This window comes from Phoca vitulina, unplaced genomic scaffold, assembly GCF_004348235.1.
Source record: "Phoca vitulina isolate PV1807 unplaced genomic scaffold, GSC_HSeal_1.0 scaffold47, whole genome shotgun sequence".
Lineage (NCBI taxonomy): Eukaryota > Metazoa > Chordata > Mammalia > Carnivora > Phocidae > Phoca > Phoca vitulina.
In genome coordinates, this window is record NW_022589750.1 from 9,049,994 (window position 1) to 9,072,604 (window position 22,611).

General features: G+C 48.9%; 1 protein-coding gene across 2 annotated transcripts in view; it reads right to left on the reverse strand.

Annotated features, from left to right (window-relative positions):
- Window positions 1-22,611, reverse strand: part of TRIM16 (tripartite motif containing 16) — a 50,375-nt gene that overhangs the window by 3,771 nt on the left and 23,993 nt on the right. The window contains exons 4-9 of one of the 2 annotated variants that reach the window (XM_032431760.1): window positions 21,504-21,714; window positions 15,276-16,125; window positions 9,355-9,450; window positions 4,653-4,886; window positions 1,584-1,749; window positions 1,023-1,118 (exon numbers count right to left, since the gene is read on the reverse strand). In XM_032431760.1, the coding sequence (XP_032287651.1) occupies window positions 1,023-1,118; window positions 1,584-1,749; window positions 4,653-4,886; window positions 9,355-9,450; window positions 15,276-15,776 (1,093 nt within the window). In that variant the 5' untranslated portion in view covers window positions 15,777-16,125; window positions 21,504-21,714. Of the gene's footprint in view, window positions 1-1,022; window positions 1,119-1,583; window positions 1,750-4,652; window positions 4,887-9,354; window positions 9,451-15,275; window positions 16,434-21,503; window positions 21,715-22,611 lie in introns of those variants that run through there. The other variant, XM_032431761.1, reaches the window with a different exon arrangement.

The window sequence follows — 22,611 nt, forward strand, 5'->3', positions numbered from 1 at the left end:
TGAAAAAAGACCTCTGTAATGCCAAAGAAGATAGGTTATAATAGAATATATTTCATTTTTATCTTAATGTCAAGAATAAAGGGTGTTTGGTTTCTTGTATTAATCTGTTTATAAAAATACAAATGTGCTTCTGTCAGGAAGCAGGAAAGAATAAATAAAGGAAACTATGTGTAAGTGAAGAGGTCCTGAGAAAAAGTAGGAGCTGGAGCAAAAACAGGAAACAGTCCTCGGAACCCGAGGCTCCATGTAAAAACTGGAGAAAAAGGGGGTCCAGCAGTTAGCCAACCAGTGGTCACCCCCAGAAAACAAGCAGTAACAGGATTCAACGGCATGTTCCAAAAAGATTAATCCGCCAAATGTCATAAAAATGAACCTCAACTGCATAAATGCAGTCCTGCCTCATCCTAGAAGATGAAAGCATGTGGACTGGTTACGTACTGATCGGAAACACGGTGTTTTAAAACATGCTAACAGACCAGGTCAGTACCACATAATGACAGGACAACAGGTTACACAATTCTGGCCAAGCCAGACTTAAAAGGAAGTCATCTGGTAACTAGCCAGGAGCTCCCAAGTGCCAAGCTCATGAAAGACAGACTAAGGGACTGGACCCAGATTGGGGGAGACTAAGGAGGCAGGGAAACATCTGTGATCTTGGATCAGACTTGGGGCCAGAAAAAGGACCTTGGTTGGCACGCTTGGTGAAACACTTGGATAATTCTATAGATGAGTTAATAGCAGTGAAGGGATGTTCATTTCCTGGTTTTGGACGATGTACCGTAGTTACAGTACAAGTCAGATGAAAGGTATACAAGAATTCTGTCCCTATTTTTTCAATGTCTTTGTAAGTTTGAAATTGTCTCAAACATGAAAGGTAAAAAAAAAAAAAAATTAAATATCCCATTTAGGGAGAGACCTGAGGTTGCAAGAGCCCGAAACTTACAGGAAAGAGGGTGATCTTGTTCCAGTGAGCATTGCACTGACATCAGTTAAGTGGGTAAAGGAAGCTGTTTGCAACTTACATTGGAGGAACTGTTGCCTGGTGCTGGGCTCAGGTTTTGAGGTCCAATACTTGCGCTCGACAACAGTAGACACTTGAGTGCTGATATCATACTCCTCTAGAAAATCAGAGAGTTACAAATGCATACCTGTCCAGGTGGTCAGGAGAACCTAAGAAGCAGGACTTTCCAGCCACTCTTCCCTGGTCTCCCTGGGGGAAGAAAGGGCTGGACTCTAGCCATGTCAGAGAGAATCTTGCTCAATGCATTTCTCCATGGGTGAAACAAAATACGCTGGAGAACGATCCCAAACTGACTTGGATCTCACTTCAAAGTACAGGCATTAGCAACCTCGGAAACTAGTCAGAGAAATTCGAGCCAATGGCAGGATGTAACTAACTCAACTTCTCTGGGTCTCAATCATAAAATCAAATCATCAAGGTAAGTGTCCATTAGCCACTGGTCTGGCCAAAGGATGGCTTTGAAGATGAGCCATTCCCCCTGATTTCGCCCTCCCTCCCTTAGCTCTTTCACACTCTGAGAAACACACATTCCATAGCCCATGGCCCAGACAGTTTTCCTCACCTTCCTTGGAGAAATCCTGGAGCTTCTCCTTGTAGTTCTGCAGCAACTGGATTAAGTGCACCGTGGAGTCTGTGATGACCCTGCGGATGCCCGAGAGCTTGTCCTTGAGTCCGATGTAAACACTAGGGAAGGCACTGTCCTCAGTGTTCTTAAACTTGCAGTACTCCTACAGGAAAGGAAACATGGCAGAACTTGCCTTCATTTCTGAATTTCTGAAACTGGACTACTCTCATTACCACACTGCCCCCATCTGTAAAATGGGTTAATGGTAATGTGCCCTTCACAAAGCAAGCATATGTAACATGACTGGCTCAAGACCCAGCAACACAGAAAGTTTTTTTTTTTTTTTTACAGTGGGCTTTTAAAAATCAAGAGACATGGGTGCCTGGTGGCTCAGTTGTTGAAGCGACTGCCTTCGGCTCAGGTCATGATCCTGGGGTCCCGGGATCGAGTCCCGCATTGGGCTCCCTGCTCAGCAGGGAGTCTGCTTCTCCCTCTGACTCTCCCCGCTCTCATGCTCTCTATCACTATCTCCCTCAATAAATAAATAAAAATCTTTAAAAAAAAAATAAAAATCAAGAGACACATACAAAAAATAAACATAAAAAAATAAAAATAGGGCGCCTGGGTGGCTCAGCCGTTAAGCATCTGCCCTTCGGCTCAGGTCATGATCTCGGGGTCCTGGGATCGAGCCCCACATCGGGCTCCCTGCTCAGCCGGAAGCCTGCTTCTCCCTCTCCCACTCCCCCTGCTTGTGTTCCCTCTCTCGCTGTCTCTCTCTGTTGAAAAATAAATAAAATCTTTAAAAAATAAAAATAAAAAATAAAAATAAATAAAAATCAAGAGACACACACACACACAAATTAAAATTTAAAAATCAAAATCAAAATCAAGAGACCCAAGAACAAGAACACATTGTATGCCAACAGTCCAAATAGCAACAGTAACATTCCTGCTACTTTCATTCCTTCGGGACTTTTTTTTCTTTTTTAGAGTTTTTCAAAAAGATTTTATTTATGTCTTTGAGAGAGAGAGAGAGCATGAGAGGGGGAAGAGGAAGAGGGAGAGGTAGAAGCAGACTCCCTGCTGAGCAGGGACCCCAACACAGGGCCCTATCCCAGGACCCTGGGATCACACTCTGAGTCGAAGGCAGGCATTTAACCGACCGAGCCACCCGGGCACCCGTCTTTTTTAGAATTTAAACACAAGTCACATTATAGAAGGGAGGAGTGGAGGAACAGGTACAGCACTAGGAAGACCCATGAACAGATCCTCAGACAGGAATGCTGCCTTTGCCACAGATGCAACACAGTGTCAAAGCCCAAACTCAGCTGGAGCATTGCAGGGCAGACTGGATAGAGCCGAAAACTTAGCAATGGAAAGAAAACTGTACCAAAATGGTTAGGCAGTTTAATGGAAGAGAAGAAAAAGGCCAACCCAGGGAGTTGATAGAAAGATAAACATTTTAACACTGCATATAGAGTTAGCGCCATACCTGAGAAAAGTGATATTTTAAATCAGTGGGGGAAAAAATTGGTTATTCAATACGTGTTGTCATTTCAACTGGCTCACGATTTGGAGAAGTTATCTTTCTATGTGAATAAGTTATCTTATAGAAAAATAGGTTTTATACATATTAAAGTTTTTAAATTAAAGTCCTAAAAGGAGAAAAGAAAAAAGAAAAATTATGTATGTCCTCTTTGGGGAAACTCATGATGTGGGAAGCCAAGTATTTGTTCACATTTTCTTTGTTTTGATATTGAAAAGCAAGGGAACTGACAGAAAGAGGGACATTCTTGTATTTTTGTCTGTCATTCTCTGCCTGCTTCTTTCTCTCATTAAAGGATAACTATGGTTGTTTTGGGTGGTAGGAGTATGGATGATAGTTTTCCTTCATCTTTCCCTGTGTTTTTCAAGTCTTTTTTCATAATGAACATTTATGTTTGTTGTAACTAGAGGGGAACTTTTTCAAAGGTGCAAACAAAAAAAAATTATTTGTATTTAGGGATATTAGAGCTGAAGGAGCCTTGAAAGTTATTGACTCTGGGGGCGCCTTGGTGGCTCGGTCAGCTAAGTGTCTGCCTTCGGCTCAGGTCATGATCCTGGGGTCCTGGATCAAGCCCTGCGTGTTGGGCACCCTGTTCAGTGGGGAGCCTGCTTCTCCCTCTCCCTCTGCCCATCCCCCCCCCGCCCCGGCTCATGCTCTCTCTCTCTCTCTCAAATAAATAAACAATCTTTAAAAGAAAGAAGGAAGGAAGGAAGGAAAGAAGGAAAGAAGGAAAGAAAGAAAGAAAGAAAGCAAGCAAGCAAGCAAGCAAGCTATTGACTCCGACCTGATTGTCTGATAAATGAGGAATTTGAGACCCAGAAAGTTTAAGTGACTTGGTTAATAACTACCCAGCTATCTAGTGACAGATCTGGGATGACGGGATTTACACCCGATCCCTGCAAGATTACATACCCTTCAGATCTGGCCCTACTGGCAATGTGGCTTAGTGTATAAGGACTTGCCCTGTAATGAAAGGTCTCTGCCGCAGGGCCTTCTCCATCAACCAGCTACACACGGCCCTCTCTGAAAGGCAAGAGGTCTCCAGCCTCACCCCTGCCAGGTACACTGACCTCAGCTCCTCACTCCCCCACCTGAAACCCTCCACCTGCATCCATCTTTGCTTCCTCACCTCCATCCCTAAGTGCCCAGCAGCCCACGCCCCATCCTGGTGAAAGCGCCTTATTCCCCAAGTCAGTTGTGCTCTCTGAAACCTCTCTAGCTGTGCACAGGCTGTTCTCTCTCTTTGGACATGACTTACCTCCCACAACCTGGTTCCAACCTCCCACTCTGGGAAGTCTGGCCTTCCCCTCTGGGGTATTCCTGTATTCTGCTAAAACCTGCTTCTGTCTGTCCCCGTGGCTCCCCGTGCACCCCATTTATCAAAGAGCAGTTCCATTCCCACATTCCCCACATCTGCCACAGGCCTAGCCCAGTGAGGGTGCTCCCTGACTCCTGGCCTGGATGCCTCTGCTTCTGCCCCTGCACTCCCCCCTCCCCACCACCCAGCCCCACCCCCTCACCTCCAGGAACAGGACGGTGTTGCTGAGGGCAGCAATCCTCTCCAGCTCATGCTTGCTCTTCTCCATCTGTGCGCTCCTATGCTCCAGGTGCGTCTTGATGCTATTGGCCTGGCTCAGAGCGGCTTGCTCCTTCTCCTCCAAGAAGAGCATCACATCGGCCTGGGCCTTCCTCATGGCAGCAAGCAGCTCCCCAAACTGCTCCTCGGCCACCACCTTCACCTCTGACACGGACAGCTGGTGAGGGAGGGGGCAGTGAAGAAAAGGTTGGTGAGGCATGCAATGTTTTCGAAGCTCAGCACGCAGCACTGTAAACCCGAGGAACCCGTAAGTTAGGAAGCAATTTTCTATCATAAAAGGAAAATTTTGGGGCGCCTGGGTGGCTCGGTCAGTTAAGCATCTGCCTTCGGCTCAGGTCATGATCTCAGGGTCCTGGGACGGAGCTCCGCGTCGCATGGCATCGGGTTCCCTGCTCAGCGGGGAGTCTGTTTCTCCCTCCCTGAATGCCCCTCCTCCCACCCGTGCCCTCCCTCCCCCACCCTTCTCTCTCAAATAGATAAATAAATAAATATAAATAACACATAAATAAAATCTAAAAGGAAGATTTTATTCTCATATGAACCCTGGGACCTGAAAAAAAAAAAGGGGATTTACTCTCCAGGGCGAATTTACCTAGTTGCCATCACCAACTTCATCTCTCATACATTTCTGAGACCATTGGCAGCTCTGACAGTCTGGGGTTACGATTCAAGTGTCTGAAATCAATTCTCCCACCAGGGAAATGCATGTATTCAGTACACTTGATAGCTATCTGTCTTGTGGGGCATTAATAATTTGGCTTCTTTGCACAAATTGGTAGCATGAATTCGCTTTCTCGGCATTTTATTACATCAGGTTAAACTGCCCACCGAGTCCATCAGAACTGAAAGCTACCTAATCATACGGTGTCTCTGCCAGGCACAAAATGTTTTAGGGTGTGGGTAGGTGGCCATGGCCCCTGAGCGTGGCAGGACCCACAAACCTGCGCAGGAGGAATGTGTTGTCCAAATAAAATAGAAAGCAAAGTCCGGGTGATAAACCCTAAGGGTTTACATGATGTCATTTTATGCATATGCATGTGTACTTTGCCCTTTCACAGGACGAACATCCTTTATACCTGCCTTCAGTCAATATCATGTTTATAACATCAATCCAAGCGTAAATGCTTTCCTCTGTCCTTTGGTAGTTCTTAAGGACCGGTGCTGACAGTTCCCTCGAATACTTCCAGTTTAAACTTCATCTAAGCATCTTGGACACAATTTCCCTTGCTCATACTCCCTTCACCTCATCCCACAGCCCAGAGTTTGTTCTCTGCCTGCCTCAGTCTCCCCCACTGTCGCCACCCACACCGATCCCATCTGAGAGCAATCCGAGCAACCCCTCTAGATGCTGTTTTCTGATCCTCCTTCCAAGAGCAAGGGCCAGCCCTGGGCATCCACAAGGAGCCCAAATACCAGACACCTCAGAGGCTGAGGCTGCTAGGGCACCTCTGTCCCCTGGCAGGAAAGATGGGGAGGGAAGGAGGAGAATAAGGGGGGCCTGGAAAGGAAAGGACTCAGAAAGGATGGCACTCTGGGCCCAGGGCATGTGAAAGCCTTAAGGTTTAGAGGGAGATAGGAAGAAATGATGACTCCAGGTAGCAGGACCTTTGCTTGGCTCCTCAGCCAGGGCCCCAGAATGCAAGCCCACAAGAATGGTGGTGGTCCATGGTGGATGGATGGATGGTTGGATGGAAAGATGGATGGATGGATGGATGGATGGAAGGAAGGAAGGAAGGAAGGAAGGAAGGAAGGAAGGAAGGAAGGAAGGAAGGAAGGAAGGAGGGAAGGAAGGAAGGAAGGATGAATGAATGGTTGGGAAGAATCATTCATGGTATGCAAAGATGCTCCTGCTGACTCACTACCATAGCTTAGGTGTTTTGCATTCTTTTTCTGGTGATGGTTTGGCTTTCCACTAATGAGAAGTATTTGTGGAACTGTTTGGGTCTACTTAAGAGTTTATATGGAAAGTGTCCATAAACCAGAGAGACTAAAACCGAGTAGCATGGCACACCAGTGGCTTTATCAAGTTACCATCCACTAATCGAGCAGTTCTCCACTCTTTTCTCTGGCTGCCAGGACACAGGGCTGGTGACACTCACACGCAAAACACCCTCCTATGATAGGAGAAGCCCGAACTCTGCATGATTCCTAGATTTCTAGCTAGATGCCCCCTCTACTCCCCCACACACGCCTTTTCCCTGGCCAAAAAGGCATATGCAAAGTGGTGGCCCAGTCTTTGATCTGCTGGCAAAGGAGAAAGGAGTGGGGGAAACGAAGCAAGGGGCATCTTTACTGGGGGCAGGGAGATGGGTAGAGACTCTCTACATTGTCATTTTCATGCCAACTGCCCCATCACCTATTGGCTTCCGTGAGGTTGGGTCAGCTGAACAGAACTGGAAATAAATGAGCTGGTAATGGGGACTAAGTAAGAAGGAGATGGGAGATCTTGCCCAAATTCCTCAAGCCCAGACCCAGAAGAGCCCATGGAGAACAGCACCTGTCATGTAAGTGCCCAACATTACATTTGTCACCCCTGAAGCATCCATTTTCAAAGACATCCATCCTGAATAAACATATTTCCAGCTGTGTGACACAGCTCGGAGCAACACAATCAGATAAAGAATTGGGCCACCCCCACCCAGGAAGCTCCCTCTTTCAGAATTCCCTGGGGGATCTAGATATATGACCCCTGGAGTGACCCTGCTTCTTCCCGAGCCCGAATTCCTGCTCTTATGCTTTAAATAAGCCAACTAAGAATGTGCCCATAAAAACCTAGACACCCACCTTCAACCCCAATAAAGGCAGACCCCAGGTCTGTACTTTCTCCCTCCCTCTCTATCTGCGACCTTGCGATGTGGCTGCGGCCCTCGGGCAGAGTTCTGTGCCCTCCAGGACCTTTGAGTAATAAATCTTGTTCTTCAAAATGCCCTGAGAGTTTCCTGCTGACATGGGTCCTGCAATCACAGGTTTCTCATAGAAGCACAATACCATGAGGCTGAGAAGCAGGAGTCTAAAGAGGGACTTCAGGGTCCAAATCCCTTCTCTTCCACCAAGGCCCTCATGAGGAAGGGTGATGGAAGGAGGCTTCAGCTGATGTTGGTGGGTTGACTCTTCCACTGTCAAATGTGACCTCTTGTTCCTAAACTGTTTCATGGAGAAATACTTGCTCCTTGCATGTAAATGGAATATGCAAAGGATATTATTTCCTCCCCAAATAATGACAAATAAAGACTAAAGAGGGGAGGGGCCACACAGATATCAAGGTATCGAAGTTAATGGTTTAAAGAGATTGAGGATGGTGCACATGCCTGTAAATGTCCTGAGTTTCTTAGGTTGAGGGAGCAACAATCCCAGGTTCCTGTTTCATCAATCTGGGGGCCCCAGACAAGTCTTGTCATCTCTCTGTGTGTTCATGTCCCTTGTACATGTTGGCTATTGTGATAACTACCTCCCCAAGTTACCACACAATTATGAGAAAAGCTGAGTAGGGATCAGAGTGTCTGAAAAATAAAGGGCTAGAAAAGAGGTAGGATGCTCCATGTGGTTCTCTAGATTATCTTGAGCCTGGAAATCAACAATCTCTGAAGGTTTACAAGACTTTAAGGGGACAGCTATTTTTCTTCTTTCCATAAAATGATGTGGGTGCAAAAGACATGTTGATCTTTCACACCTAGGTAGTTGTAAACACTGAGAAGGAGGAAATTAAGTTGAAATGGATACACGTATCAGATATGGATGGATGGATGGATGGATGGATGGATGGATGGAAGAATGGATGGATGGATGGATGGATGGAAGGAAAGATGGATGGATGGGTGGGTGGATGGATGGATGGATGGATGGACAGAAAGATGGATGGATGGAAGGAAGGAAGGAAGGAAGGAAGGATGGATGGATGAATGGTTGGGAAGAATCATTCATGGTATGCAAAGATGCTCCTGCTGACTCACTACCATAGCTTAGGTGTTTTGCATTCTTTTTCTGGTGATGGTTTGGCTTTCCACTAATGAGAAGTATTTGTGGAACTGTTTGGGTCTACTTAGAGTTTATATGGAAAGTGTCCATAAACCAGAGAGACTAAAACCGAGTAGCATGGCACACCAGTGGCTTTATCAAGTTACCATCCACTAATCAAGCAGTCCTCCACTCTTTTCTCTGGCTGCCAGGACACAGGGCTGGTGACACTCGCATGCAAAACACCCTCCTATGAGAGGAGAAGCCCAAACCCTGCATGATTCCTAGATTTCTAGCTAGATGCCCCCTCTACTCCCCCACACACGCCTTTTCCCTGGCCAAAAAAGCATATGCAAATGTAAAAACAAGAATGCTGTTATTACCGGACAGATCTTGCTCCTACTCTGTATCATTAAAAAGTAAATCACTTGCCATTTTCATAGCAAAAGTTCATAGCAAGACCTGACAGCGATGTGACACCACCCTGTTGTGTTAGGGTTAGGCTCATGTCTCTACCTACAATTCTCATTTGCCAAGAAACCCCAAGGAGCCCATGGACATGGAGGCTGGGCCTGTGACCCCACGTCCCACAGCCCCAGATGGGCCTGGCTGAGCCTGCAGCGGCAGCTCAGGTGTGCTGGTGCACGGCAGGTGACCCAGAGCAGACTCACCAAAACGGATTTGTGATTGGCTTGGAGCCTGGCGATGGCGTTTTCATTCAACCTGAGTTTCCGCTCCAGCTCTGACTGGGTGTCCCGAAGCTCAGCCTAAGAAGAGGGAAGAATGGCATTGAGGAATGCGCACAGAATGTCCCCAGGAGTGATGGCACTATCCGCTCTTCTTGCACGGAAAGGAGAAGTTGACCTTGGGAGCTGCCTCAGAAGCCACCTGGAGGGCCCTAAATGGACACAAAAGGTCAGCTGTGTGCCCACATCTCCTGGGGCTGAACTCAGCATGATCGGCTGAATATACCATGAGTTGTGCGGCTCTGGTCATCCCTTCCAGCATTTAGATGGATTACCTCCTATCACCCTGACCACACCCATGTTAGCTAAGTACCGTTATCCCCATTTCACAGATGATACAATCAAGCCACCTAATCAAGGTCACACAGTTCAACAGTGGAGTCCAACCCAGCCAGTCTGCCCCCAAAATAACCTAACAAGCTGGAGCCAAGGGTGGGGACCCCAGCTTTTCTACTTAGCAGCTGATCCTTTGGGAAAATCTACTTAACGTCTCCAGACTTCCATTTTTTCACCTGTGAAATGGGGATAACTAAAGCACCCAACCCATGGGGTTTTTGTGAGGATTGAATGAGATAGGGTGTGTTAATGCAAACTTGCTCCAGTAGCTGGAACACTGTGTGTGCTCTACCAACGTCAGCCATCATGGGGGCCCTTCTTCTTGGTTATTGCTCCTGATGAGGGAGCAGAAGGCTAGCTGAAGACAAAGCATAAGCTGACACCCTGCAACCTCCCCCCCACCCCCCACTCCTAGGTGGGACCTGTGTGACATTCTTCCAGAGATCTCCCAACTAACTTAATATTAATACCTTGCTAGAGGGGAAAACAACCTTGACAATGGTGAGGCCTCAGTATCTTGCAGGCCGGTCCTCTTTAGCATATGAAAGTTCTTTTGAACCTCTCTTTTACTTACTTCCCCCAACTCCCAAGTAAACCATCACCACTCCTCAAGATCCCAGGGCAGCAGCTCTTTCTGCCCACGGGTCCTGTCCCCGTGCTTTAATAAACCACCATTTTTGCACCAAAGACGTCTCAAGAATTCTTTCTTGGTCGTCGGCTCCGAACCTTACCCCATCGAAGCTCACCTATATTCCAAAACCACATTACTACCATGGCTGCTTTGCATCACACACTCACCACTCCCGGAGGCAGGCAGAGTTGGCCCTCCAGGCCTGGGCAAGTGCCTGCCTGAGAACCTCAGGTTTGCCTGCTCTGACCCCACTACCTTCTCCACCCTTCCCTTTGGAGACTCCCTAAGCACCTTCTGCCAAGAAGTGTGCCAAGGCATGAGGCCTAAACCTTTGCAGCCTTCAAAGGCCCTCCAAGGGCATGAGTCAGCAAAAAAAGAAAAGAATAGCTCTAAAGGCTTTCAATAGGTCATATCAGCATCGGAAGCTGCATGTTTGCACCCTAAGCGAACTCAGAGGGCATCAATGGTCTCTGTTTTTTCCCACCGAAGCCTAGGGGGAATTCCAGGCCCCCTAGTGAGGGTAGCCCAGGTGGGCGGCTCACTCTGCAGAAGGCAGGTAACTTCTTAGTTTTGTTTTGTTTGGCTCAGGATCTGGGGTGCTGACTTGGAGCTGAGGGAGCTCTGTGACCCCCACCCCCACCCCTGAAACCTGTTTGGGGGTAAGGGGAGGGTCTGGCCTATTTGGGGGCAGTCGTGGAAGGGGGGAAGGGAAAGGGGGAAATGTGAAGTGCTTGTTTAAAGGTGGTGAAGGGCACAACCGAACCCACCCTGGCAAGGGTCACGGGCAGCCCCAGCAGGATCCAGGGCCATGGGGAGACTCCCAGGGAGTAGCCAGGGAGGGGGCACTCTCCCTTGCCTGTAGATTGCCATAAAAGGAGAAAAGGACTCCTGAGTACCTAATGGGGACCTCTCTGAGTGAGTCACCCCAAAGGAAGGCACTCCGGATTACTACAAAAGGTGGGGCCACTTTGGGAGACCTGTATCTCCAGTTATTCCTGTTTCTAGAAAATGACAGGGTGACTCAGGCTCTGGCTTTAAGGTTTCCCAAGATACTGGCTATACACACGTCTCAGGCCAGGGTGGACTCAGCACAAAAGCAGGAGAGTGGTGCCAATGAAGGCAGACAGCCCCGTATTGAAGGGCACGGAAGGTCCTGCCTACTTCGCAAGGTAATGACAAGTGTTGTGCCAAAGGCACAGTATTTGGGGTGTGAAGACCTGCCATTGCTGGCCATCTGATCTCTATCAAATCACTGAGCTTCTCCTCTGGTGCATCGGGCACAGGAATGTGTTAACACAATTGTTCTTGCTTCTATCTACAGGGGAAGGTGGTACCCAGAGCTTAGGGGTCAGACTTGGGGTTAGCGATGCAAATAGGAACAGCAGAGGGAAGGAGAAGAGAAGATTCTAGGCGGTCCAGGTTCCTATGTTGTTCCATCTGCACAACGGTGGCCCTTCTGGAGAGTGCATTTGGTAGACTAGAGTTCCACCTGGACTGACTTCATTCCTCAGCCAATTGGTCAGAACCTACCACACGCTGTCCAGTCAAATAGGACACCCTCCCTGCTCTTGAAAGACATAGAGCCTGGTAGAATGCGTAAGAAAAAAAACAAGTTATGTAATACTGAGTCCAAGGCATTCCTCAGCACTTCTAGAGGAAATTCTTTTCCTGAGTGCCCTCAAATCATCTGTGTTGTGGCCACCAGCAAACGGGCTATGAACAATGCTGGTTAACTGCTCCCCAGAGACGCGTGAATACCTGCGGCTTGCAGAAACTTGGCTCCTGCTCTACAAGAAGACTGTGTCCCCAGGATGCTTCCAGTCCCGAATCTTCTGGAACTGAGGCTGAGGCTGAATGTAGTGTGACCCATGATCTAAGATAGATCTTCCCACCTCCAAGAACCCTGCCCTGCCCTCACTCCTGCTGACAACTCCCTCCTAGACCATGTAGTTCTGTTGCCTCAGCCCTTGGGCACTCCAGGGAGCCATGGAACTTGCCTTGGCTTCCTCGTTCAAGTCCAAGCCCCCTGAGGACAGACAGTGTGGTCTTACACTGAGCCCATAGGAAGGAATCGATGATGTCTGATAAGCTTGAGGAAGAACAGGAAAAGAGCCACGTACAATTCCGGGGTCAGAACAAACAAGGAAACGACCAAAGGAGTCCAAGTTTTATCAGGCATTGCATGCATGCAAGCACGTACATAGCAAGGCCAGCTAATCTGAAAAGCAAAGAGGCCTTAGGAAGCTGACCTGGGGCAGAGAGAAGTCCCCATCAGGAAGAGCCGGGATCTGGTAGACCAGCAGGATAGAACATGTATCAAAGAATACCCACTTCCCAAAATCCAGAGGTTCTGCCCACTGGCATAGCTAGAGACCAGAGAAGCTTCAGGAGGGGCTCCCTTGGTTAACTGAGAAGTAAGTGGCTCTGTGGATCTGATGCAGGATCTCAGCTGCTTTGTGTCCTCGTGACTGACACTGCCATTTACATTTTCCTACAACATGCCTGCTTGAGTCATTAGCCCTTAACACGATGCTAAGTGACCTTCAGTGAGTCACTCCAGCAGGGTGGGGCTAGCTGACGGGGATATGAGACTTCTGGAGCCTTCATTATGCCTAGTAAAACTTTCACAATAATCCTGATGGCATCTGTAGTCTCGAGTCACCGTGTCTTCTGGGCTGGTCTCTTGGGCTCCTTGCAAGAAATCTTTTGGCTCCTAAGATTTGGCAGAGTCACCTAGAGTGTGGCTGCACTTACGAAGGAAACTTGCTCTCTGAGCTGAAAACAAGGACACAGGAAAGAAATGGCGAGAGCTCTCTTAGGCAGAGCAGAAGGGCGGAGGTTTTGAACTGGGGTCCTCACCAAAAATCTGGGGTGTGGGACTATTGGATTGTACCTGTGGCCATGATTGCTTTTCAACACCAAAAATAGCTCTGGAGCCCCTTACCCAGTTTTATGTTTTACCTTACACAGCTCTCCCCGAGGATGCCTGAATTTAGGGTTCCATATATGCTCTGCTCAACTCTTCCTGCTCAGAATTACAATTACCCTAACTCTCTGCCATGCAGCAGTTTACTCTGTGTTTAAAATCCGTATTGTATCCATGCCAGTCTTAGTATCTCTACTATATGTGTGGCAGGATTTTGGTACCAAAAAAAAAAGTAATAATTTTGTGATCTTAGGGTCCTTCACCCATGTTCCCCGTGTAGGGTGGCTTTCCAAAAGCTTCCATTCTTCACCCCATGACTTAGTTGTCTGTTGGAGTTTGGCAAAATGTGAAGATAAAAAGAATTGCCACCCCGTAGTAGAGTTATCTGAGGAATGAGAGTTACCTGAATGAGAAAATCCACAGAAAGCATTTGGCACAGGGCAATGCTCAGGGGGGACCATTTTGCTCAACTCTGTCGAGCTTTTCCCTTTGACCTGTCCATCTGTTGATACACAGTCTCTCCATGGTTACGGAATAGCATTATACTGAGCCTCATCCTGGTTATGGGTGGCAGAGAATTGCTTTCCTGACAGGACATTTCCCTGATGCCGGAAACACTGGACAAAGTTGACAAGTGGCTCCCTGCGCCGGGAATGGTGACTCATTGGCATCTGGAATACAGAGCTTTCCAGAACAATGGCCACTAACACTGGATAAAATCTGTGCCTAAGAAAGGACATGGAGGAGGGGTGCCTGGGTGGCTCAGCCGTTAAGCGTCTGCCTTCGGCTCAGGTCGTGATCTCAGGGTCCTGGGATCGAGCCCCACATCGGGCTCCCTGCTCGGTGGGAAGCCTGCTTCTCCCTCTGCCACTCCCCCCGCTTGTGTTCCCTCTCTCACTGTGTCTCTCTCTGTCAAATAAATAAATACAAAATCTTTAAAGAAAAAAAAAAAGAAAGGACATGGAGGAGGCGCCCTGGCAATTACAGTGCCCTTCCCAAAAAGCCCTTCCCTTTGCTGCCCAGGAACATTGGACGGAGGACATTGGACACAAGGCTCCCACCCTGTGCAGTGCAAATAGGGAGCTGCTGACGGGATGAACATAAGGAATGTGGGACAGAAGTCAACAGCACTGCCCTACTGAGGAGAAAAAAAAAAATGCTCCTGAAAAGTCAAAGTATGAGAAACAAAGAATACAAAGGAGCTAAATCCATTCCCAAGAACTTCCCCATGCTCTCTCTGCTTTAGGGCAAAGAAAAGCTGGTTGTTCTAGAAACAGTTTCCCTATCTGATGGGAATAAAATTACAGGCTCTGAGCATGGTGTTTCTTAGTCCTTCCTGGTACCTCTATCTGATGAGGAACTTCTATTTTCCCGAAGTTAAGCCGTCCTTGACATTGTACCTGGAGGTCAGTTTTCAATTCTAGGCTACCTTAGCGTTTTTTTCCAAGTTCTCGGATTTCACTCTAGAGGAGCACTTGCAACTGATCTCCCGTTCGGGGTAAAGGGGAAAAAGAGAAATTGGGCAAAAGGTTTGACTTTTTTCTCTTTGAGTTTCTGCCAAGGCTTCCATTTCATTAATTGCCACACAGATCCAGCCAGAAGGAGACAGATCCACTGCCCTAAGCCCCAGAACTCTTGCACCCCACACCCAAACACGCATCCGTCACCTAAAGCAGAGTGACAGATAGGAAGCTAGCAAGAATGAGGTGAGACAGGCACACACAGAGATAGGTATAGGGACAGCCGGATACAGGTGGGAGCAGACTGACCCACTTCAGTTTCTAAAGCCAAGTGCAATAGATATTTACCCTGGACGGACAGCCAAGTGCTAAGGCTAAAGTGCTTGTCAGGACAGTGAAGTCGGGGAGCCCCAGGAGCTGCGGGGGTGGTCCAGCCTCTCCCTGGGCATGCCATCTCCGTCCCTCCCTCTCCTGGATGGACCCCAGCACTCACCTCCTTGTCCCTGCGGGCAGCATCCAAGGAGACCGAGGCGTGGCCCTTGTGCTCGTCCTGGCCACACTCCTGGCAGATGCACTGCCCGTCGGGGCGGCAGAAGGCGACCAGGGGGCTGTGGTGGGCAGGGCAGGTGCGCAGGTCCCGGTCCTTCACAGGCTCGGTCAGCTGGTGGCTGTGCAGTTTGCTGTTCTCCTGGTGAGGCCGCAGGTGCTCCTCGCAGTAATTCACCATGCAGGTCAGGCAGGACTTCACCGCCTTCACCCTGCCGGTCCCGAGGCAGAAATCACACAGGATCTCCGCCTCCCCCTCAACGTCAGGACCCCCCTGCCCTGCAGAGCCGCTGCCCTGTCCCTCCGTCTCCTCCTGAGAGCTCCCCGGGGAGCCCATGTCCTCTTCTTCAGCCGGGCTGCTCGACCCAGAGTCTGGGCTGACAGCGGCCAGAGGGTGAGCGGCGATCCCGGGCAGTGGTCCTGGAGCCATCAGATCCAACTCAGCCATCTGGAAGACTGGCGCTGGAGCCGTCCTTCCTCTGCCCCTTGGCCCAGGATCTTGTGCGGCCCAAGCCAGACTAGAAAACCACGCCTAAATGATTGCAGCTGTCATGGGAGTTAACTGTTTCCGCCCTCCCTCCCGGAGGAAGCTCAGTTAATCATTACTCCTCTCTGGGCTTGGATGGCCGCCGGCTACCGTGATCACAAGGCAGCTAGGTTCCTCGGGCTGAGGACGGCTGCTCACAATGTCTCCCCAGGGGCTCAGGCCCCTCCTCAGGTCCAGCCCCAAAAATTCTATTCCTGCGTGAAATCATTCGCACCCCGTAGGCTCAGCCGAAGACCACGTGGTTCGGTGGCTGCTCTGGAAAGAATTCGAGACTCCCGAGGTCTGCCTTAAAAAGCCTGCGTTGCTTTATGGGGCTTCACGGGCTACATTTTTTTGCCTTTTTTAAAGGGATCTAAAATGTAAGGACTTCAGCGATAGGGCAGCCCTTCGTCCCTTCCCATCTCGTAGAACTGGACATGAGGCCATCTAGGAAAAGGAGGATACATGCCCCCGACCCTGACCTTGTCCATACCACCTTCTTGCAAATGGGTGTTCAGGGGGATCAGAGGGTCAGGGAAGAACGTGTCTCCTTCCACGTAAAAGCTCCATTCAGGGGTGCCTGGGAGGCTCAGATAGTTAAGCGTCTGCCTTCGGCTCCGGTCATAATCCCAGGGCCCTGGGATCGAGTCCTGCATGGGGCTCCTTGCTCAGCGGGGAGCAGCCTGCTTCTCCCTCTGCCTCTCTGTCTGTCTCTTATGAAAAAATAAAAAAAATCTAAAAAAAAAAAAAAAAAAAGCTCCATTCAGACGGCTCTCCCGGGCTACGAGTCCCGCGTGGGTCCTAGAAAGAGGTGTGTACCAAGAAAGAGTCCCTTTGCCCACTTAATAAGGTGTTTCTGGACACAGTGTTTGAGTTTCCTTGTGCTACCATAATAACAAAGTACCACAGACTGGTTGATGTAAACCACAGAAATTAATTTTCTCACAGTTCTGGAGGATAAAATCCAAGATCAAGGTGTCAGCGGGGTTGGTCTCTTCTGAGGTCTCTCTCCTTGCCTTATAGATGGCCACCTCCACCCTCTGTTTTCACATGGCCTTCCTTCTGTGTCTGTGTTCTGATCTCCTCTTCTTATAGAGACACCAGTCATACTGGATTAGGACCCACCCTAGAGACCTCCTCTTAATTACCACTTTAATTGGTAATTGATTGTCTCCAAATACAATCACATTACAAGGTCCTGGGGGTGAGGAGTTCAACAGATGAATTTGGGAAAGAAAGACCCAATTCAGCCCAGAACACATGGCCAGAGGATGGGACAAGAAGCATCTAGCTCCTTAAAAGAAAGGAGGTCCCAGGCATCACCACTGGATGGGGATGCACAGTGTGCTTAGTTTCTGCCAGATGGGCACCAAGGGACCCAGGATGATTCTAGGGTGCCTGGACCCCAACATCTGCATCCTGGAGAGGTTCTACAGCTTCCTCCCCCAGCCCAGGATTTTTTCAGATATACTCAAAGGGATTTGGAAAGCTTATGAAATGGAGAAAGAATGGGGGAGGGGGCCCTGGTCCAGTTCATTCCTGGGATCTGGGGTTGAGGTGGTCCAAGACATGGCACTCCCCTGTGGCTCTCCACCCCCTCACCCCCACCGCCACCGGGCGAGCTCTGCAGGATCTGGGTTAAACCAGATAAACCAAGGGACATTTGTCGCTGACCAGGACGGTCCAAAAATACAAGACCTCTAGAGGCTGCTCAAAGTTGGAGGGCATTAAGTCTGTAAAAATCTATCTCAGCTGCAGCCCTGTCCTATTTTCAACGTGCATAAAATATTCATATCATGACTGCCTAAAAGCAGCCCTTCTGGAGCGCCTGGGTGGCTCAGTCCTTGGGCTTCTGCCTTCGGCTCAGGTCATGATCCCAAGCTCCTGGGATCGAGCCCAGCATCGGGCTCCCTGCTCCGCGGGGAGCCTGCTTCTCCCTCTCCCACTCCCCCTGCTTCTCCCTCTCCCACTCCCCCTGCTTGTGTTCCCTCTCTCGCTGTGTCTCTCTCTCTGTCAAATAAATAAATAAAATCTTTAAAAGTAAAATCAAATAATAAAAAATAAAAGCAGCCCTTTTTAGCAATATGAAGTTCCCTAAGTGTCTCTGTCCTGAATGGTGGGGCCCGCTGTTGAAGAGCCCCCCAGAAGAGGTTTCCCTGCATTTAAACTCATGGTTTTTACATCTCCAGCCAGGAGGGAAAGGAGCTGGTTTCTGCAGGCTCATACTGCTCTCGGGGCTTTATCCAATTACAGCAGATGGGGCTGCTTTACCTTTTCATCCCTTTTTCAGGGTGCTAAAGCTGAGCTGGTCCGAGGACATTAAAACCATCTGGTGTCCACCTGGCCTCTCCCATTCATTCCTTCATCTCATTCCCACACTCTCTCCTTTCATGAAATTTTTTCCCTGCCGGCCCCTCCTCTACTGCCAATCCTATAGGGCAACTCCCGGGCATACTCAGACCTTCTCTGGTTCCGCATGGGGGAGCCTAACCTAGCAGATCGTCCGCAGCTGTGTGGAAAACAGGAAATCTGAATTTCAGTCCCCGCCTGGCCTGAGAAAAGCCTTTGTCCCCACAACACCTGAGTTTCCCCACCCATAAAATGAGCATGTCAGCCTGGTCAGGGCCAGCAAAGGGATTCCTGGTTTGGCTCTCTGGGCCGCTGCGTGGTCTCTGATTGCACGTCTGAGCTCCTTGGGAGAGTGGAGGCCCACCTCTAGCCTTCTGGGGACCACAGAATTCGCAGAGCCTTCCAGAGGACAGTGGTAGCCCTGAGCTCTCTGCCCCTTCTTCCAGGGGATGTAATGCGTCTCATCGTGACACAAATACCCCGGTTCAACACTTCGGCTCCAGAAGATTGGGGCGAACGGGCGTGTCTTTGAAACTCGAAATCCCTGTTGCACCAAGCGTTCTACAACCATCACCACCCTGCCCCCTGCTGCAGCCCAGGAGGCCCCCAACATTCTCAGTCTTTCTGAGACAGTTCCCTCCGCTTCCTTGACTTAACAGACGTTTGGCTTCCCCCAAAGTTTCCTGCCACGTCTTGGCTGGCGCTCTTCCTTCTCTCACCCCCTACAAATGACAGAGGCGAGGCGTGGTGGGCGTCCTCCTCACTCCCGATTGCAACGTGCAGACCGTCCCCCCCCCACCTCCAGTCCCCCCCCATCCAGTTGGCTCCCCTAATGCTCATATGTCCGGCCTCTCCCAGCCTTCCTGTCAGGCCCCTTACTCGGGGGAGACTGCAGCTCCTGGACCACAGTCTCTCTCTCCACCCCAGCCCTGTCGCCATTCTCAGGACCTGTACCTCTCTCTGCACGCTTCTCGGGCCACCCCATTGCCGAGGACCTTTACCTCAGCCACCCACCCTGTGGTCACATGTGGATTTTTTTTTTTTTTTACTGTGGTGAAATACACATCCCATAAAACTGTTTTAAGTATACAGTTAACTGTTTTTAACTTAACTGTTAAAAGTTATCCTTAACTATTTTTAAGTACCCAGTGGCATCAAGTACATCTGCACCATCGGTGGCCATCCCCACCATCCATCTCCAGAGCTCCTTTCCTCTTCCCCCACTAACACTCTGTCCCCATTCAAACCTAACTCCCCATCCCTCCGCCCACCCCACCCCCAGCACCTGGCAGCCACCCCTCTACCTTCTGTCTCTATGAATCTGACGACTCCAGGTACCTCATCTAAGTGGAACCAAACGGTATTCATCCTTCTGTGTCTGGCTTGTGTCACTCAACCTACTTAAGGTCCCCACGGTTCATCCATGTTGTAGCAGGTGTCAGAATTCCCTTCCCTCTTCACACCTGGATTTTGCATTCGCCAGAAATCTCTATCTCCAAAATCATGGATTGGTAGTTTTACTCTCTGATTCTACCTGCAGTTCCCTTGCTTATATGCAAGGACGGGAGGAAAGTGCCTCAGGTCCAGCATGCCGCTAACGCGTGGCTCCCCACCAGTTCTTTTTGTCATCTTTCCCCTCCTGTCTTCATGTTCCTCTTAGCTTCTTTTAAACTCCACGGCCCAGCATAAGCGTGGTCCCCTTTCTGCCCTCCATCTCACCTTCCCGGCAACCCCAGAATGCTCCCACCTTCCCTGAGCCTGCACCTAAATGCAAGGATCCCTGGAGCAAAATCCCCAATCACACAGAGAGGTGCCACTCTAAGTTCAAGATAGCTATGCTCCAGTGGTCCCAATATTGCACAGCCCTGGTGCTGTGTTTTTCTAGGGACGCCCTCTCTTCCCTCCCCAGGGACCAGGCTCCTCCTTTCTCAAACCCTCTTCCTTCTTCCTACCTCCCCTTTGTGCAGAGGATCTGGGCTCGTGCTTTCCTGTAAAAAAGAAGCCACTACTCAGGAACTCGCTGATGTCCCCATGACCAGTTCGACAAAGGTGTCAGCATCTGTCGCCTCTCCTCCTCCTCCTCCCTCCCTCTGCAGTGGAAGCAGGGTCCCTAGTCCTTCCCCAAGTGTGTGGGACTCCCCCCCCCGCTTCTACTTGCCTTAGCGGGAACTCTGCCCCTTCAGTTATGCTCCTTCCTGCACCCTTATTCTGTCCCTCTCCACTAGATCGCTCCCAGCTATCTGCAAACATACTCTAGTATCTTCCATTAAAAAAATTAGGGAGGGTCTTGCTTAATCCTTCCAACAGCAAGAAGTGACACCAAAGTTCTGGCTACCATTCCCCTCCAGTTCCTGACTCTGGTCAGTTCAGCTCTAACCTCCAAGTGCTCTGGGGCATTCTGCAGCCTGCTGGTTGGTCTCCATGGCAGCAAATTATTATGTACAATTCACTGAGATTGATTCAGGCACAGGGATGGCCCTGCTGAGAGGAGGCTTGGTCCAGGGTTAACTGAACACCACTCACATCCATTCCAAACTTTCACCCTTGTATAAAATAAAGGGTCCCTCTCTTCTTCACAAAACTAACATAATTTCACCGAGGTATCCTTTCCTGAGCCAGACCTGCCTCCAGGAATGTGAGGGTCAAGTGGTGGTTTGGTATTCCTTTCCAGAATTAGGGGAGGTTTCCCTACCCCGAATTTGGAGGACTCGAATTCTAACAAGCTATGTGGTAGGTGATTTGTAGGTAGGCCAGTAATTATTAATCTGTCATCCAGTTGACTTTGTGACAACTAGTCCCAGAAACTGGCAAACTCCCTAAAAGGTACAGAAACATTAAATGCCACTGGACTCCCTCTGATGTGAGGAACAAAGGCAGAAGGGAATGTAGATAAAATTAAATGTCCTTATAACCTGCAGCCCCCTTGACAAATACTTAAGGCAGGCAGAGTATAACATTCCTCCAGGAAACTCCCAACTGTGTTCATGTTAATGCCTTGTTAGAGAGAAAAACAACCCTAGCTCGATGATAGCCGGGCCTCCAGGATCCTGAGAGTCTTCTTTAGCATACCAAAGTCCTTTTGGAAACCTCCCTTTGTCCTCACCTCCCCCAGCTCCAAAGTATATAGTCAGTCACTCACACCCCCAGTGCAGTTCTTTTTGCCCACAGGGTCCTGTCCCCGTGCTTTAATAAAACCACCTTTTTGCACCAAAGACGTCTCAAGAATTCTCTCTTGGCCGTCGGCTCCAAACCCCAACACTCTAAACCACATCACCTCGTTTGTAGGTTTCAGGTCATCACCTTGAGGAATCTGGAACAATTCAAGGAGAGCTTTCTTAACCTCAAGACTCTACATGGCAGTTTCTGGCTAAAGACGCTCCTCAAGTTTTTCTCCAATCAAACAGCTTCCCGTCTGTCTCTTCAAAAATCTCACCAGATTTTTTTCAGTTGCGTCTCTGCTGAGCCACGCAGAGCTGTGATTCACAAATGTAGATAATATCTGTCCGTGAGCCTACAAAAATTAAGAAAAATCAGCCCATCAGACTGAGAAAATGAGAATAATATAATAAAATGGTAATAAATCTGAATTTGATTGATTTTTTTATTTCCATCTTTTTTTTTTTTTTAAGATTTTATGTATTTATTTATTTGACAGAGAGACACAGCGAGAGAGGGAACACAAGCAGGGGGAGTGGGAGAGGGAGAAGCAGGCTTCCCGCTGAGCAGGAAGCCCGATGTGGGGCTCGATCCCAGGACCCTGGTACCATGACCTGAGCCGAAGGCAGACGCTTAACGACTGAGCCACTCAGGTGTCCCTGAATTTGATTGATTTTAAGGGATTATACTTTACTGAGACTGTGTCCTGCACCCTTTTCTGGAAAAACAAATGGTTAATTTATAGAGATTACAGTCCTGCAAGACATGAGTCTCCCTCAGTTCACAAATGTCTTAGTGATTTACAGGGAGAAAGCATTCTTATCAATAACCTAACTTCCAGAAGGAAATACAGATAAAATTAAATGTCCTTAACAACCTGCAGCCCATTGACAAATACCTGAGGCAGGCAGAGTATAATAATGTTCCTCCAGGAAACTCCCAGCTGTCTTTGTGTTAATGCCTCACTAGAGGGAAAAACAACCTTAACGTGACAATGGCAAGGCCTCCAGTATCTTGTGGGTCCTCTTTAGCATATGAAAGTTCTTTTGAAAACCTCCCCTCTTCCTTACCCCCAGCTCCCAAGTATATAATCAGCCACCCCTCATAGCTCTTTCTGCCCACAGGGGTCCTGTCCCCACGCTTTAATAAAATCACCTTTTTGCACCAAAGATGTCTCAAGAATTCTCTTAGTCATTGGCTCTGGACCCCACCTACATACCAAAACTACATCAAAATGACCAAGGCAGGCAGT